Raw genomic sequence first — 18,257 nt, 5'->3', positions numbered from 1 at the left:
TCACGTGTCTCTGTCTCTTACCTTCATTTGCATCCTCTTACCTTGTTCCTCTCTCATTTGTTCTTTGCTAATTCTCATTTTCGGACCCACTCCTGTGGCAGCGCTCCCAGGTGAGACATCAGCCTCGATTGATCGGGGTTCACTGGGATAACAATTATTCCTCCAGTAATCAGCCCCGGCTCAAATCAACCTGCTGAATGCCATCGGCACCGCTGCTCAGCTGATCAATAACCTTATCAGAAAATCTGTTCAGGATGGGGGAATCAATCAGGCCCAAAATGCCATTCACAGAGCACGGTTAGCAAGGCAATCAGAGGAGAAACATTTAATACACAAACAGAGCAGGAACACGCACAAACACACAAAACATGCAGACTATAGCACATCATCATCCTCCTCCATGAGGAAGATGGATTAGAACCATTTTATACAGTCTATGATTAGAACCAGCAGCAGGAGGAACATCGTCTGCAACTCAAGATTCCTACTTTGTTTGAATCAGTAACCATTGTTGTTGTGGTCCCTGCAGCACTAAGGAGGACCAGTTCAGCGTGTCCATCCAGCCGGCGGTGGGAGAGCTGCTGATGCCCAGCAGCATGACGGAGCAGGACTTCAGCAAGGAGCAAGGTGGGGGACATCAAACACTCCTTTTTTAAAAAAAAATTTGCTTTTAAATGTCTTCTAATGTGTTTTATGTATTTTAATCTTGCCCCTGTAAAGCACTTTGAATGTCCCTGTGTCCGAATTGTGCTATATAAAAAAACTTGCCTTGCCACTCCTGCTTTAAGTTAAACAGCACATTGAAGATCCATAAATACAAACTTGAATTGGTGTTCTGCTAATTCAATGTCTTAGATCAGGGGTGTCAAACTCAAATACACAATGGGCCAAAATGTAAAACTTGAATAAAATCGCGGGCCAACATTGAACAAATAAACCTTTTAATATATACCAAACATGTTTTGCTTTAACATTAAATATGGAACCAGCAACGCTTATAAACATACAATATATAACTAAATAGTGCAGACATGCAAAATCAAATTTCAAATAAAAAACACATCAATGTCATTAATTTATTAAATAAAAAATAAATAAAAATCGTATGCCTCTTTTCTATTTGCATCCTTCTGATTTAAATATCAAAATAAACTTTTTCAACAGGTTAATAAATTCTGCCTTTCTTTTCTCCATTTTTGGGAAGGGGTAGCTGGGAGACAGCTCTAGCTTGAGGTTGCTATGACGACTGTCACAGAGGAGCGTTTCTGGGTCCTGTCCTGATTGACGCGCCAAAACAACAGCACGGCATTGTGGGATTTGTAGTATTAGCGGTAAATGCGCCGTATAATACCGGCGGGTCAGCTTTTATAGTACAATAATAAGATAATTATTTGGTATTGACTCGCGGGCCAAATAAAATTACACTGGGGGTGGAGTTTGACACCCCTGTCTTATAAGAACATGTTACTTCTGCATCACACATGTTGGTTGCAGAAGGAATCAGAAGTCTTAAATACCAGGAACACTTTAATCAGAGGAATATTTTTTTGAACATGTCGTGTTTTGCGCTGGGCTGCCAAAACCGAAAAAGGTGCTAATAAAAGCCTTAATTTTGATACATTACATTACTATTTTATACATTTACATATACATTTTTTATACTTGCTTATCCCCGAGTGACAAGTAAAACATCAAGACAGCATTTCGACAATAAAATAAAGAAAAAGTCATGTTAGAAAGTAGTCTTTTTTGTAGATTATATATCTTTGTGTGCATATAATTGGTCTATAGTGAGAAAACTAGCCATCTTCACCTCCTCTTGACCCAATTTTAGGGGTTTAGAAAATCTACCCCATCTCAAAGACTTTTCCAACCACAGCTCATTTCAGAGAGAGGGCCAAATTTGGCCCGTGGGCCAGAGTTTGAGACCCCTGTCTTAGATGCACATGAAATGTTCTGACTAGTTGCTTTTACCTCATATTAACATGGCCATATGGTGGAAAATGTTATCCTGGCATCATCAGACTAATTCACAAATGCATTTTAGTTTGAAAGCTCTTAGTTCATTGTTTATTTCCAACGAGCCCTAATATAATATAATATATATATATATATATATATATATATATATATATATATATATATATATATATATATATATATATATATATATATATATATATATATATATAATATAACCAGAATGCCTCTAAAGAAACCTACAATCAATCAGTTTGTTCAAAAAGTTTGTGATGTAGCGCTGAGTGAAGAGCTCAGTCCTTTCTGACAACACTGAGTCCTGACAGCACTGACTAGTTTTGACAGTTTGATCAGAGTTTATGAACCTGGTAAGTTCTGCTGGATGTCAGACTTCCTTTCAGACCGCCTTATGAGATAAACACCTCAGAAATAAACCAGGAGATCAGCAGGTTTGACTGGTTTCCAGGCTTGAAAAATGTTTCAGAAGAAGCAACATTGTATAATATTGTTTGTTAATGTTAAAAGTTAAAGGAACACTTTGCTGATTTGGTGTCATGAAATGATCAGCAAGCTGTGAGCATCAGACAGAACCCAAACAAAGCTGCTCAGAAGTCCCTTTAACTTACTGTTTTCTGCTCTAATGTTATATTTTTGTTTGTTTGTTTGTTTTTTATGAGTGACACAATAATTAATTCCTTTGCTGTTTTGTTGTTTATAAAAGACAGATTGTTCTTAATTCAAGGAATTATATTTTATATTTGCATAAGTGACCTTAATCTTTTCACAAATTAACAATATTATTATTAAAGGGACAGTTTACGTCAAAGTAAATAAAACAAATGATCTTACCTGTAGAGCTGTTTATTAATCCAGATTGGTTTATTGTGAGTTGCTGATTGTTGAAGACATCAGCTGATGATGATGATTGATTTCAAGTTTTTCAAATATGCTTTTCTGGCACTTTGAGCACCATCGAAGGGGAAAATATGTATTTCTGATATTGGGGTGAACTGTCCTTTGAAAGGAGAAGAACAATAATAAAAAACAAACTTTGTATTTTAGAGATAAAAAGCTGGTGATTTAGTATCGTTTTGTTACATTTAGCACCAAGTTAGTGGATTTCTACATAAGACATGAAGAATGTCTGAAAGATGCATTAAATACTTAGGTAACGCTTTATATTAAGGTCCTTGTAATAACCATTAATTAACAAGTAATAAGGCCCTTGTAAGTCCTTACAAGATGCTTATTAACATTATTGTGTGTTTATAAGCTTATATAAGTGTTAATAATGGCATTACAAACACCCATAACCCACCCATTATGTCTTTGCCATGCCTTTATTAATCTTATTTTGTTTGCTTATTGATATTAAAATATACTTTATTGCTCATCTATTATAAGTTAACTATAAGTTGACTATGCTTTTTGCAACTACCTGATCTAAAGCGAGAACAATGCCTTATTACTTGTTAATTAATGGTTATTAAGGACCTTATTATAAAGCGTTACCACTACTTTCTTTAAAAAGAAAACCAGGAGTAACCAGTTTTGTTGGGTCTAAAACAACATTCAGCTCACTAACATGTATTTATGGCAGCAGTCAGACTGTAATGAATGTAGCCTGAATGATAAAGAGATTAGATCTATATATTTTTTAATCATTATACATAATATAAACAGGATGTTAACAGTATTAAAAATACTCTTTAAAGGTGATTTAATTCTTTAAGATGAATCTTAAATACATTTTATAGAGCTGAAAGCAACCGTTCGTATGTCACGGTGAAAATGTGCTTTAATTCTTTAAATTAGAGAGTTTTCTATCGTATGTAATATTCATAAATTATGTTTATAAAATTAAATTGTAGGCTGCTTCTAATAAACATTTCCTCACCCTTGTCATTAAGGGAAAATGCTTGCCTCTTATGAAGCACTTAATGGTATTACACACACACACACACACACACACACCTGTAGAGCTGAGAGCGACTCATATCTGAGCCATCAGTGAGCTGTTAAGTGGCTGCTTAATGCTGCTGCTGCCTTAATTAATCTTCATTCTCTGTGTTTGGAGCTCTGCTGAATACACCTTGCACTCAGAACTACTTGCGTTGCTTGGACCTTTTTCCTCTCTGGCAAATTGCTGCTTTATACCAATTGAGTGAAGTGAATTAATTCTTTCAGTTTACAGGTTTTTCATTATATTTGCCTTTAAGACCTCTTTTATTTCTCCCTAACTTGTGCACATTTATCTCCATTCTTTCTCTCAAATCCTTGCTCATTACTAAGTGCACATGAACTGGCCCTTTGCCTTCAAATGAGAGTATTTTTTATATAACTCTATTTGCATTTATAAAGAAGGCACTCTTATTGTTTAGCTTTACCCATTTTAGTTGCCATTAAAATCTATTTTTCTGTTGTTGTCCCATCTATGTCAGTCTGAAAACAGGTTCCCAAAATACTCTGTATGCAGCAGGTTAATGGACACTTTATACAAATAACACTTGACTGTGGAGTGGTAATTATGGGAACATTACTATGAAGGGAGAAAGTAGAAATGAATGAATAAATAAATACATGAATTAATGTAAAAATAAAATAATAATTTGTGTGTGTATGTGTGTGTGTGTGTATATATATATATATATATATATATAATCGCAATGCTTTGTTTTAATTAAACAGTGTAGTGTGCACGCTTACGCACTTATATATATATAAATTATTATTTTATTTTTTACATTAATTCATGTATTTATTTATTGATCTATTTATTTATTTGTTCATTCATTTATTTATTTATTTACACGTGTATTTCTACATTTATTTTATATATTTTTTAGTTTTTATATTTATTTAAACAATTATTTATTCTATTTAAATTCTGATATTGTTAAGTGACAAAATTCTTAAATTTAGAAAAATAAATAAATGTAGCAATGAAAACATAATAAATACATTTATAAATAGATCAAGGCATGTGAAAATGTAAAAAAAAGTAGAAATAACAAACAAAATACATGAAAAATGTAGAAATAAATGAAGAAAGAAATAAGTAAATAAAAACCTAAATCAATATAAAAAATAGAATTTCCATTTATTTTTTATATATTTCTTTTTCGTTTCTGCGTATATTATTTCATTATTTATTTATTTCTACTTGTGTCATTCTTCGTCCGTCATACATTACTACCACATAGTTAGTCTCACTTTAAACTGCATGAAAACATACATTTGTTGTTGTTCCTTGTCTGATGGCTGAATATTTTGGTCCTGTCAGGTAAACTGCTGGGCATGAATGAGACCTCAGCCACCGTCACCATGGCAACAGCCAACAGCTCCAGGCAGGCCGTCAGCCAGCAGGTCCTGTCTGTTGCTAACCTGGGAGAGGTGTCCTCCAGCCAGAGCAGCTTCCACAGGTGAGTCCTCCACCTGTCACCTGTTACTGCTGATCTCTTTACAGCTCAGGAAACTCTTTTATGCCTACAGATACACTGCAGAAATAGGCAGCTAAACGGTGAACTGAAGCTAGCAGCTAACTGATGGGGAGTTGTGAGTTTTTCCAGTCTGGAAGTTATTTTTCCTGATTATTCCGACACCACATGAACGCAGCACAAATGCCCTCTGATTTAATGGTAATGAAAGGGAAAAATGATCTGTGCATCCAGTCTGTTATTGGGATTGGCTCCAGTATTGAAGTGGTTCTTCCTTGGCCCATGCTTTACCCTGCTACCTGTCACAATAATACCATCAATACCATAATACCATAATACCATAATACCATAATCCCACCACCATGTACTCATCGTATGATATCTGGACACCAGCATTATCATTGTGTCTGACCTCGATATCTCCGTTGTGTTTCCTATACTGCTTTGTTTTGTTTGTAAAACATCATGCATTATTAAACAAACAGCAGGTTTTACCGACTGTTATAATAATAATAATAATATCTACAACCATGTTTTCACAGCGCCTAAGCCCAATGAACAGGAAGTAAACATCATTTTTGCTCTCTTCTTTGATTTATTGAGGATATTTCAATATTCTTTTCACATTCATGTGTGAATATTCTTAAGATTTAAAAGTCCGGGGTGGTCGGTAGCGTAGTGGGTTACGCAGGCGCCCCATGTGTAGAGGCTACAGTCCTCGCTGCAGCTGGCCCCGGTTCGAGTCCCGCATCGGACGGCCCTTTACTGCATGTCATTCCCCTCTCTCTGCCCCCTGTTTCCTGTCTCTCTTCAGCTATCCTGTCAATTAAAGGCATGAAAAAGCCCAAAAATATACATTAAAAAAATAAAAATAAAATATTTAAAAGTCCATTGCTCTTTGAAAGGGTGTATCTGCATTATAATCCTGTTATATTATTATTATTATATCAGTGGCATAAAATTGGTCTTAAACTTATTATTGCTGGAACAATATAGTCCCATCAATCAAGCCTCAGTCATACGTTTCTTGGTGAAGGTAATTATAACACAAGAGAATGCGGCACAATTTAAAAAGATTGACATGCAACAGCATGATCCTAAAATGTCCTAAACGGATGGAAACATGGACAGAATGTGTTTACTGCAGGAATGCATGGTAGGTTTAGTAGTTTGGGAACAAATTGAACCAAATAATAATGTGATATTTGTGCAGCAAACAAGAAGAAACTAGTAAATGCAGAGAATCTCCCACTGAAATGATCTAGTTGTGTTGTGTTTGCTCTGTCTGAGAGTGATGAAATGAATCTACTGGTTGTAGTTGTGTTGTAGGTAGATGTTAAAGAATCTACTGGTTGTAGTAGTGTTTTATGTGGATGTAGCCGTTCTGATAGTGTTTTATGGTGATGTTGTGCAGGTATGATAGTGTCTGTGTGTTCTGCAGGTATCCTAGTGTCTGTGAGTGATAAACTGGTTCTGATAGTGTTTTATGGTGATGTTGTGCAGGTATGATAGTGTCTGTGAGTCCTGCAGCCTCTCAGACTGCCAGCCTACCAGGGGAATGCCCTGAGAAGCCTGGCTGTGTAATTGGTGTACACAGAGTGTGCTAATGAGCTTCCTCCTCTGTCACGCACACCCGAACACCTGATAGATAATTACACCTCCCTCTCTCCCTCTGTTTCCTGCTCTGTCTCTCTTTCACTTCATCTCTGCACCCTCCCATCTGTCTCTCCCTCCACAGCGCTGTCTCGCTTTCACTTCCTCTTTGTCTCTCGCTCCATCCCTCCTCTGTCCATCCTTTCATCCTCTCTCTCTCTCTCTGTGTGCAGACATGTCTCATCTCTTTGTCTTTGCATGATGAATTCTCTTTGTTTTAAGGAAACCTAGAGGAGACAGTGGATGAGGAAGGGACAGTGAGGAAGTGAAAGAATAAGAGTGAGACAGTAGCACAAGGGCACCGAGCGCTGGAAGAGTGAGAGGAAATCAATGTGAGCAGTGGGAGAGGCCTCAGCCAATAAGCCATACTTCATTCAGAATAACCAATAGCTCAAACCACTCCATGCTATCAATCTCTCTCTTCTTCTGCTACGCCTAAAGAGGAAGACAGGCTGCCATTGTTGCCCCGCAGTCTTTAAATAATGAAGACACTCTCTTCCTGATTGTGGGTCCAGTGATGGCCGGCTCCTCCAGGCTGTCCTTCAGCTCCATTTATTGAACATGATGGAAGTTCCTTGCTAAAAATAATCCTCAGTCCTGGTCGCTTCAGATGTAACAGACAGGTTTGTTGTTGAGAAGTTTGCCAAATCGCCAACGCTGTTAATTTATGCACATGTCCACTTAATGAACTGATTTGTTGTGATTAGAGCTGCAACTATTATTCGATTTGCAATCTCCGAAACCTGCAGCTATCAGTTTTAGCATCTTGGGGCAGGGAATATTTCTGGGGTGTGATTATAACCAGCAGAAACCTTAATAACAGATATCTGAGCTGAGACTCCCTCTTCTGTTGACCAGTTATTGTTTATCAATTTTGCTCTCCTCTTTGATTTATTGAGGATATTTCAATATTCTTTTCACATGTGTGAATATTCTTAAGATTTAAAAGTTCATTGCTCTTTGAAAGGGTGTACCTGCATTATAATCCTGTTATATTATTATTATTATTATTAAATCATAGGCATAAAATTGGTCTTAAACTTATTATTGCTGGGACAATATAGTCTCATCAATCAAGCCTCAGTTTGATAGGAATCTTCTTCTGTGGTATTTAAGGTCCAGATGACTTTTGGCTAATCTCTGTAAACTGATCTGCCTTTGAATGAAGATATTTTTTGAAAACGCCAATAAAAAAAGCCTAATCATCAGCATATAATAGCAGATAGATTCCAGGATTGTATTCTGCCTCTAATGTGTTTGGTTTATAAAACTCAGACTACAAATGGAAACAAGATTTGGATGCTTTGGATACCAAAATCTTTTCCCTTTGCCTTCAGATTCATATGAAGATATATTTTTTATAGATCATTTGATTGGTCAATCGACATGAAGTTAATCTGCAACAGTTTTGCTAATAAGTAAACGATTTGATTCATTTTAAAAGCAAAAATTTCCCGCTTTCAGCTTCTGAATGTGAATATTTTCTGGGTTTCATACTTTTCTTTTACAATAAACTGAATATCTGTGAGGATCAGACAAAGCAAGACATAAAAATAAGATACAAATAGATACAAATAACATACAAAAAAGCATTTTTTTATACTCTCACTATTATATAAATGCAAAAAATAATCTTTACATATATGACTTGCAGCCCTAGTTATGATTTATCTTTTAACTGCCAACTAGATGCTGGAGCGGTCTGTAACAGTCATTCAGTCATCCAGTTCTGGTCAGTTAGAAAACAGCTTCCTTTTCTATGTGTTTCATTACTTTCATTCATCATATACTTTATTTACAAGACATCTACATCCCAAAATAGCCTTGATAAACAAAAGTGGTGTAATAATTAGGGCTGCAGGTACAGATTATTATCATTATTGATAAATCTCTTGATTCTTTTTTACATTTAATGTCAGAAATATTATAGAAATGTCCATCACAGGTTCCCCTGAGTCAAATATGACATCTTCCAGTCGAAAAACCACCAAAATATCACAATTACAATCATACAAAACCGAGGAGCTGGAAACCTTGCATGTTAGCTTGATGAATGACTGACACTATTAGTTGTTGTTGATTAAATTTCTGCCCGTCGACTAATCATGTTGGTAATTTCAGTCACACTGGTGTGTGTGTGCATACTTTGAATAACAGGCGGCGATCAGAGTGATCGATCTGAGCGGATCCACCGCTGAGAGCTGATTGTGGAGGTCACCTGGCATTAAATGTGACGTGTGAGGTGACCTCCTCCTCTTCTCCTCCTCTGATCTCCCCGGAGAAAGGAGTCTCTGCCCTCGGAGGAGGGAGAGTTTGTCTTTAACGTAGAAAAAATGGAAAGGATTTCAATATGAATCCTCAGAATGATCCAGTTCACATAACGGCTGAGCTTCAGCCTGACCTCAGCTCTCTGTGTGATAGATCGCAGTATTGGAGTTAACACAGGTTCTGTTTAACAAAGCAGCACCTCCTCCTCTCCTCCTCCTCTCCTCCTCCTCCTCTGCTCCCTGCACTCCTCCTGTTTATCAGCAGGGAGCAGCACTGCTTTTCACAAACAGGCGTGGAGGCCGAGCGGAGGGGGGGATGCCACTGAAACACAGAAATTGATTGCTGGAAAGGAGGATGGCAATAAATCAAGCAGGAAAGCAAATGTAGAAAACGCTGTTCTTGTTTATGTCTAAACAGGCGGAATAGAATAAATGTGCTCTATTTTTCAGTCCGTTTGAAAGCAAATTTGATCGAATTTTGCATGCATTGCCAATCCCTCTGGTTAGAGCCTAATTTTCAAATAAAAAAAACAAACTGAACCCCTTGATTTATAAGCTATGCTTTCTCTTTACTTTACACTTGGATATAATTAAATTATGTTTCTCGAAACACTGAATTTTCAACACTGAAGTTGAATTCTTGTTCCTGTTTAAAATCTAATTGAGCATCATTTATAACCTGACTAATTAAACGCCTGGTGTCTTTGTTATAGATGCGTCAGCAGGCTTATGATCTATCTTCAGAGTGTTGCAGCTATGTGGGGAATGAAGATCCAACATTTACATTTAGCTGAGCTGAAGGTGGTTAGTTCTGCTCTGGCCTCTGCAGGTTGTTTGTCCTCTCCTTGTTCCCGTCCGTCTGCGTCTCTGCCCTCTGAGAGCAGCGCTGCAGTCAGTCCGTATGGCCCAGCTCTGGAGATGTGGAGGGTTCCTGCTCTTAATTGGGGCTAATAGCTCTGGCCATCTGCCTGGTCTGAGTCTGTGTTCAGCTCTGGTCTGGTCTGGCCTCACTGACCACTCAGCTGAAGGACACTCCTCCACTTGTCCACCTGGCCAAAAACACCAGCATGGAACAATAATACCCAGCCACCGCACGTTTGGCCTCAGCTTTCTCACATTTTTGTGAAAACATGCACAGATCTTTTTCTTTTTCCCCAGAGAGAAAACTCAGACTACCAATGGAAACAAGATTTGGATGCTTTGGGTACCAGAATCTTGTCCCTTTGCCTTCAAATTCATATGAAGATATATTTTTTATAGATTATTTATTTGATTGCTCAATCGACATAAAGTTCATCTGCAACAGTTTTGCTAATAAGTAAACGATTTGATTCATTTTAAAAGCAAAAATTTCCCGCTTTCAGCTTCTGAATGTGAATATTTTCTGGGTTTCATACTTTTCTTTTAAAATAAACTGAATATCCGTGAGGATCAGACAAAGCAAGACATAGAAATAGATACAAATAACATACAAAAAAGCATTTTTTTTACTATATACTCTCACTATTATATAAATGCAAAAAATAATCTTTACATATATGACTTGCAGCCCTAGTTATGATTTATCTTTTAACTGCCAACTAGATGCTGGAGCGGTCTGTAACAGTAATCCAGTCATCCAGTTTTGGTTCGTTAGAAAACAGCTTCCTTTTCTATGTGTTTCATTACTTTCATTCATCATATTCTTGCTGTATTTGAGGCTTTATTTACAAGACATCTACCTCCTCCAACATCACAAAATAGCCTTGATAAACAAAAGTGGTGTAATAATTAGGGCTGCAGGTACAGATTATTATCATTATTGATAAATCTCTTGATTCCTTTTACTTTTTTGTCCACCTGGCCAAACACCAGCATGGAACAATAATACCCAGCTGCACGTTTGGCCTCAGCTTTCTCACATTTTTGTGAAAACATGCACAAATCTTTCTCTTTTTTTTCCCAGAGAGTAAGAGCCGGTTTGATGCTACTTTAGATGCAGGGGCCCGTGTGCACGCTGCGGGTTAAGTCCTGCATTCTTGGTCCCAGAATGCTTCGTGTCCTGCGTCCTCTCTGCGTGAGGGTGAATGTAAAGGTGAAGCCCACTTTGTGTTTCCGTGGCCGGGTGGAGGGAGGCAGATGGCACACGCAGCCTCTCTGCACTGAGGAGAATCACAGATAATTGGAGAGTGATGCTTAGCCGCAGCCCTGCCGATCGATGCCAATCCGCCTGCTCTAAGTCCAGGGGTTATGCTTTGCTTTTCTTTCCATACGCTGCAATTAATCCAGTGTTTAGCCCAGTATGTGAAGAGTGCAGGAGAATACCAATGACCCGTTTAAGGCCCCACTTGTCCTTAATCTTTCCCTCGTAGCCCCTAAAAATGCACTGATGTTGTGTTGGATGTGATGTAGATCTGGTCCTTTGCACCCGAGCGTGCACGCTAACCGCTAAGCGCTAACGGCTAAGAGAGAATATTCAAAGCAAACAGGCTCTGAAATCAAACACAATCAAAACACGCTCTTGTTTCTTTCACTGGCTCTTATTACAACACATGAACAAAGGCCCACAGCAGCGTCTCCTGAGACGGTGAAGCAGCCTCGGGGTAGTGTTAACTGGCTGAGTAAATGATAGATTTATATCCTAAATCCATTAGCAAAGCCACGGGGACCACATAGACACCTTAAGCTGCTGACAGTCGGAGCACCAGGAGGCTGAAGGAACCGGATGTTCTCAGCTATGTTTACTCTTTGTCTTTTAGCATTCTGCCATGAATGGAGACTAAAAATATATTTTTTTTTTGCATGAATAGAATTTTTTTGTTTTTGTGGGGGATTAGAATGTTTTTGTTTGTCAAAATCTGTTCCAACTAAAACAAACAGAGGACCCATGTTGAATTCCTGCAGTCATTTAAAAAAAAATTGATATTAGGGATGTAAAAATACTTCCAACTCTTGATTTAATACAATTTATGATTTGAAACCGGAGTTTATGAATCAATTTTCTCACATTTTTCTCAAATATTCTCAAATTATGAATGAACAAATTTCCTTTGTTTCCCAAACAAAAATCTACAAAATTTTAATTATCTTATCTTTTCTTCTATCGAATTAAACAATCCTTTTTATTTCAGAGATACTGTAGCATATAATCTATGTAAAAGATATTTCATATTGCATATTTCCCTTTTTTGTTGTAAAAGTTATTGTTGTGCTATTCAAGACAACATATTTTCAGTTTAAGACAAATTCCAAATCAAATAAATACAATTATCTTCTATAAATAAAGAAAGTTAATTGCAATCTTCACCTGTGGCTGCCATGTTTTTGAACTTGGCTTAAGCCACTGTATACATCTCAATACATTTACTCTAATATTATACAGAAATATTATATGTATATTATATATAATATTATATATAACTCCACTACATCCCAGAAACAAATACTGCACTTTTTTTCCTCCACTACATTTGTGCAGCTTCCTTATTTTACCATTTTTCATAGACTTCCTCTCCATTGAAAACCATAATTGTCCACTTTTGGTGTTTTTTAATATGATAAACTGGAGGATTAGGAGTGCCTTTTATATATATGATGCATTACTGTACATTAAACTACCCAACAACAGATAAAGTAGTGAAAATTAACACATCCTTAAACATAAATGCAGCAGTAATATTAATCCAAAAACATAATTTATAATAGTAAAACTATTAAAGTAATCAGTAGTAAAATATTTCTGCAGAATGTACTCTGTACTTTTGCTGATGCATACTTTAATATTTCATTTTCCAGGTTTTTAATTCAGGTCTTTCACTTGTGTATTATTGCAACTTTAACTCAAGTAAATAATCTGTTTACTTCCTCCACCACTGGATGAAAGTCACATCGCACGTCAATAAAGTGAAGTCAAAAGAAAATAGTGAATAAATAAAATATATATATATATATTTTATTTTACAGATGTGAATGGTCACATATTAGTATGGAGGATGACCATTCCCTTCCTAATTGATATACAACCCCTGAATAATTTAAAGAAGCCGAGCGGTTGGTATGTTTGAGGGAAATGAATCCTCTTCCTGAATGGCGGGTGTTTCCTGCTGAAGTGGCTAATATTTTAATTAAGCGTGAGGAGGACTCTCTGGTCCCTGAGAGATCCTGATAAACTCCCTCTCCTCTGTTGATGGTAATTTAGCATCTCCCCAGAGACCCCCCCCCCCAGACACACTGGCTCTCTGAGCCTTTCATTGTGTATGCATGCCCCCCTCAGTCCCCCCCCCCCCCTCGCGTCTTTAACGTGTGCGTGCTAATTGGTGGACGTGCTAGCAGCTCCCGCCTCGCGGCACGCCGCTCTGACAGCGCCTGTCCAGAGGCGGTCCTGTGGGGGCTCTTACAGGCTTTAGTCAGGCCTAAGTGGGGCTCTTTGTGGGCTGTTTGTCAGGCCTAAGCGGGCTGCCACGGGGGGTCTTTGTTGCGTGGATGTAGTGCTAAATGGAGGCAGATGGCGGGGAGTTAGCCACGTGAGGCTACAGGGGGACCGGGGGCGCGGCTCGGTCCTCCTCAAAGAGGGTCGCTCCGGGTCACAGCCCTGTCTGCCTCTTGTTAGCGCTCTCAATGGGGACCATGTGGGCCCACATTGGCCCCCGAGTCTGCAGGGACTGTCTCCAAGGAAACAGGGGAGCAGGAATGGTCCAGAGGGAGCCGGTGGGCCGGGGCGGCCCCCTTACGGGCCCACAGGATCCCACACTCAGACACCAGAGTCCATAAAAACTGTGTGTGACTGGCTGGGGGGCGTGTCCCGGCCCTAATGGCTCTTTAGTCAGCGGGATAATGGACTGTCTGTTACTGCGCTCGCTATATTTCCTGTCACATCATTTTCCTTCTTTGTCTCAAACACTAATTCAGAGTAATTACAAGGTGTGAGCTGCTGCAGAGCCTCTAACGGGGCCATTCACGGGTTCAGGGGGAGAAATGTGAGTTAAACGGGGAGGCTGGACTAAAACATTAATCTTTTTTTAAAGATGTTTGTTATAACTGTTCATTGATGGAGCAGTCAACTATTGGCAGATGACAGGTGTTTTATGTGATTTGTGCTTTTTTGAAAGAAAAAAGTGACATTTGTTTTAAATATCAAAACTGTTTACAGATACTTTAAATGGAAAAATCTTTCAATAACAAAAAGATGATGCATTGCATTGATTGATTTCATAAAAGACAAAACATATATAATTATATACATATGATATCTACATATAATATATATATAGACTTTTTTTCCATGCATACATTTTACAAAATTAAGAGCTGTTTTTTATTCCTGCTAGAAAAATATAAAGTGCATTTCTTTGTTTTTATTCTTAAATACCGTGAAACTGATGACACAGTGATATCATTATATTATTTAATATTATTTAATATTATATATCATCATTATCATTACCATTATACACAGTAATAATCATTTGTTTTAAACATGTAATTTAATTTTAAGATATTTCAACCATAGTCATAGAAATGCACCGCTTCTATATTTTTATTGTTTTCTTGTACATTTTGAACATAAATTTACCTGATAGGTGGATTTAAACATTAAGTCGGCATTTTTAAAAGTGTCATCAATGCATTGACTGTTATGTCTTTGTGTGTCTATAACCTTTCTTTTATTTTGAAAAGGCAATATAACTTAACACAAATCTTTTCTGTCATTTTCAATTAACCATTTTCCAGTTTTTAAGCACACTTTTCCAGTGTATAAGCACATGAAGCAAACTAAACTTAAGTCCAAAATGTGTCTGTTAATTGGTCACATATAGGTTTGATATTGTGTATTTATGTGTTGTTACTTATATCAGTGTGCAGCTTTTGCAATTAAGCTTCTTAAATAATTCTGCACATCATTCACATTGTTAAGAACTCAACTTTAATCCTTATTTCCATCGTTGCTTCTCCAAAACTGACAAACAAAACATATTCTCAACTCAACTCAACTTTATTTGTAAAGCTCTTCAAAACAACAACAGCCACAACAAAGTGCTGTACATAAACAAACAGAACAAGAGACAATAAAATAAATAAAACAGGAATAAACACTAAAATACATAGATTCATTGCTTTTTAAAAGACAATTTAAAATAAAAGCAAACCATAAAACACTAAAAACAAGAGCAAGGAAAAAGCCAAAAGCCAAGGAATAAAAATAGGTTTTAAGATGAGTTTTAAAAATATTGTCTCACTTCTCCCTGGTCAGATGTATCCATGCAGGTTTCTATGGAATGGAGTCAAATATAAGAGTTAAACTGGAGAACCTGATGTGTTTCTGATTCAGGTGTGTGTTGTAAATCCTTTCCTTCACACGGTGAAGCTGCTGATCTCTGATAAGTCAAGTCAAAGTTTATAATAATAATTAAAATAGAATAAATCATACACAAATAGGTATAAATAAAAACAATGAAAACAATAAAATACTAAAAACAGTAAAACAATAAAATAAAATAGAATAAAATAGTAATAAAAACTCAATCCAAAACAGTGTTAGAGATAAAAAGACAAATAAAAGGGTAAAAACAGAAAGCCAAGGACTCTTGTTTGAAGGCAGGTGCAGCTTGTTTCAGTCAGTCAGGTGGTTTAGTGCAGCTATTCTCAACCTTGGGGTCGGGACCCCAATTGGGGTCGCGAGATGATTTCTGGGGGTCGCCAAATCATTTTGGAAGTCAGCTCTGTCTCCACTGTGTTAAAGTGTTCATGTGTTCATGTGTTTTAGTCTTTTTGGTCACTTAATGTCTTTTTTTTTTGGTCATTTTGTTTCTTTTTTGTGTCTTTTTTTGATCATTTTGTGTCTTTTTTTAGTCAATTTGTGTCTTTTTTTGGTCATTTTGTTTCCTTTTCTTTTGGTCATTTTCTGTCTTTTTTTTAGTCATTTTGTTAGTTTTTTATGTAATTTTGTGTCTTTTTTGGTAATTTTGTGTCTTTTTTAGTCATTTTGTGTCTTTTTTTGATCATTTTGTGGTCAATTTGTGTCTTTTTTGGTCATTTTGTTTCCTTTTTTTGGTCATTTTGTGTCTTTTTGGGTAATTTTTTTTTCTTTTTTGGGTCATTTTCTGTCTTTTTTTGGTTATTTTGTGTCTTTTTTGGTAATTTTGTGTCTCTTTTGGTCAATTTGTGTCTTTTTTGGTCATTTTTTTTTCTTTTTTGGGTCATTTTCTGTCTTTTTTTGGTTATTTTGTGGGTTTTTTGGTCAGTTTGTGTCTTTTTTGGTCATTTTGTTTCCTTTTTTTGGTCATTTTGTTTCTTTTTTGGGTGATCTGAACTGTGTGTGTGAGATTGTGTTCAGTGAGCGGGGGTTGCAGACAACATGCATGTTAAATTGGGGGTCGCGACTCAAAAAGGTTGACCCTAACCCTTCTGTTGTGTTCTCTGTTCTGCAGGTTTGCTGGGCGGACGGTGAGCAGCGCGGCGCTGGTCCTGGTGTCTCTGGAGCTGAAGGAGTCTTCCTCCGCCTTCCTCACCATCAACACAGAGAAGAGCGTCATGGCGTCCATGTTGCTCCGAGACCTGAAACAAGCCCTGGCCCAGGCCTAGAGCCCCCCCTCCTCCTCCCTTTAGTGAAGGTAAAGGGGAGCAGCTCTTCATCCAGGACTTCATGTTTTATTTCTCTGGTTCAGGCTCTACTGGCAAACACTCGGCACTTTCTTTAGCTTGTCACTCTCTGAGAATAAACTGGAAACTTATTTTTATGGTTTGTGGATTTGGAAATCCAATCCAAATTGTCCTGAATCACAGAAATAACTTAGTGAAAGTCTTGAATAAAGTGATGATCCGCCTTTAAAAGCACACAGAAGGCATCACAGAAGTAATTTAAAATGTTCTCCTTTATAAGTCACTCCTCAACTCGACACTACTCCATCCAATCATGTCAGAACCACCTGGTCACTTACCTCACCGGGGCTGTTTTAATCTCATGCCAATCATGAGAAATGTTATTATGGACAAACAGCTGCACACACATTTTGGGAGAATATTTGCTGCCTTACTCACAGAGCGACAGGCCGATTGTCTGTTCCTCTTCAATGTTTATTCAGATGAAGATGCTCCACTAAAGCATCCATGTGTTTGCATTGATGGACTTTTTCCTTTAGTGCCTTTAGAAAAAGAGAAAATGAGGATTTCTCCTCTCATGACATGAAACATCTCTGGAAGCTGCTGCAGCACCAACCAGCTTCTTCTCCTGAAGCTGTTTTACATTCCTCCTTCCCCCCAACCCCCTAAAATCACATCTAAAGTGCCTTCTATGTGAACATAATGTCATTTAGGAAACCAAACATATACGTTAGACTTAAAATCAACGAGGTCTTTTTATTTGTATCGCGTTTGCTGAACAATAAAAAGTGAATTTATTAAAAACAATAAACATTTTATGTGTTTGTGTGTTGCTCTGCAGCTTCTCCGTGCTGTGATTTATGGTCGTTTAGATGAACGTGGCTCAAACACAAAATCGTTAATGAAGCGCTCTGCTAATTGGCCGGCTGAGGCACATACCATGTACTGATGACATCATGATGTGGATTCATCTGTCACACCTGCTGGCATATGTTCTTCCTCTCTATGGCTGTTTACAGCCACCATCTTATGGGTTTGATCCTATAAAGCATGGGTCTCAAACTCGCGGCCCGCGGGCCAATTGCGGCCCTTGTCACGATATTTTGTGGCCCCCACCTTGATATGAGAGTTTAATGTGAGTTTTATATGAATGACACTTTACTGTGTTGTGTGTGGAAGGTCCCTTTTATTACTTTTTTTTGGGTAATTTTGTCTTTTTTAATAATTTTGTTTCTTTTTTGGTAATTGTGTGTCTTTTTAAAATAATTTTGTGACTTTTTTTAGTAATTTTTTTTTTTTTCTGTCATTTTGTGTCTTTTTGGACACTTTGTGTATTTTTTGG

General features: G+C 37.3%; 1 protein-coding gene across 2 annotated transcripts in view; it reads left to right on the top strand.

The window, feature by feature from the left end:
* Window positions 1-17,743, top strand: part of ap3b1a (adaptor related protein complex 3 subunit beta 1a) — an 88,564-nt gene extending 70,821 nt beyond the window's left edge. For both annotated transcript variants that reach the window (XM_059357783.1, XM_059357784.1), the window contains exons 25-27: window positions 530-627; window positions 5,264-5,402; window positions 16,744-17,743. In XM_059357783.1, coding sequence (XP_059213766.1) covers window positions 530-627; window positions 5,264-5,402; window positions 16,744-16,897 — 391 coding nt within the window. In that variant the 3' untranslated portion in view covers window positions 16,898-17,743. The remainder of the gene's footprint in view (window positions 1-529; window positions 628-5,263; window positions 5,403-16,743) is intronic.
* Window positions 17,744-18,257: the final 514 nt, after the last annotated feature.

This window comes from Centropristis striata, chromosome 19 (assembly GCF_030273125.1).
Source record: "Centropristis striata isolate RG_2023a ecotype Rhode Island chromosome 19, C.striata_1.0, whole genome shotgun sequence".
Classification (NCBI taxonomy): Eukaryota; Metazoa; Chordata; class Actinopteri; order Perciformes; family Serranidae; genus Centropristis; species Centropristis striata.
Note: the sequence above shows the minus strand (reverse complement) of the source record. Positions and strands in the feature narration are given on the sequence as shown.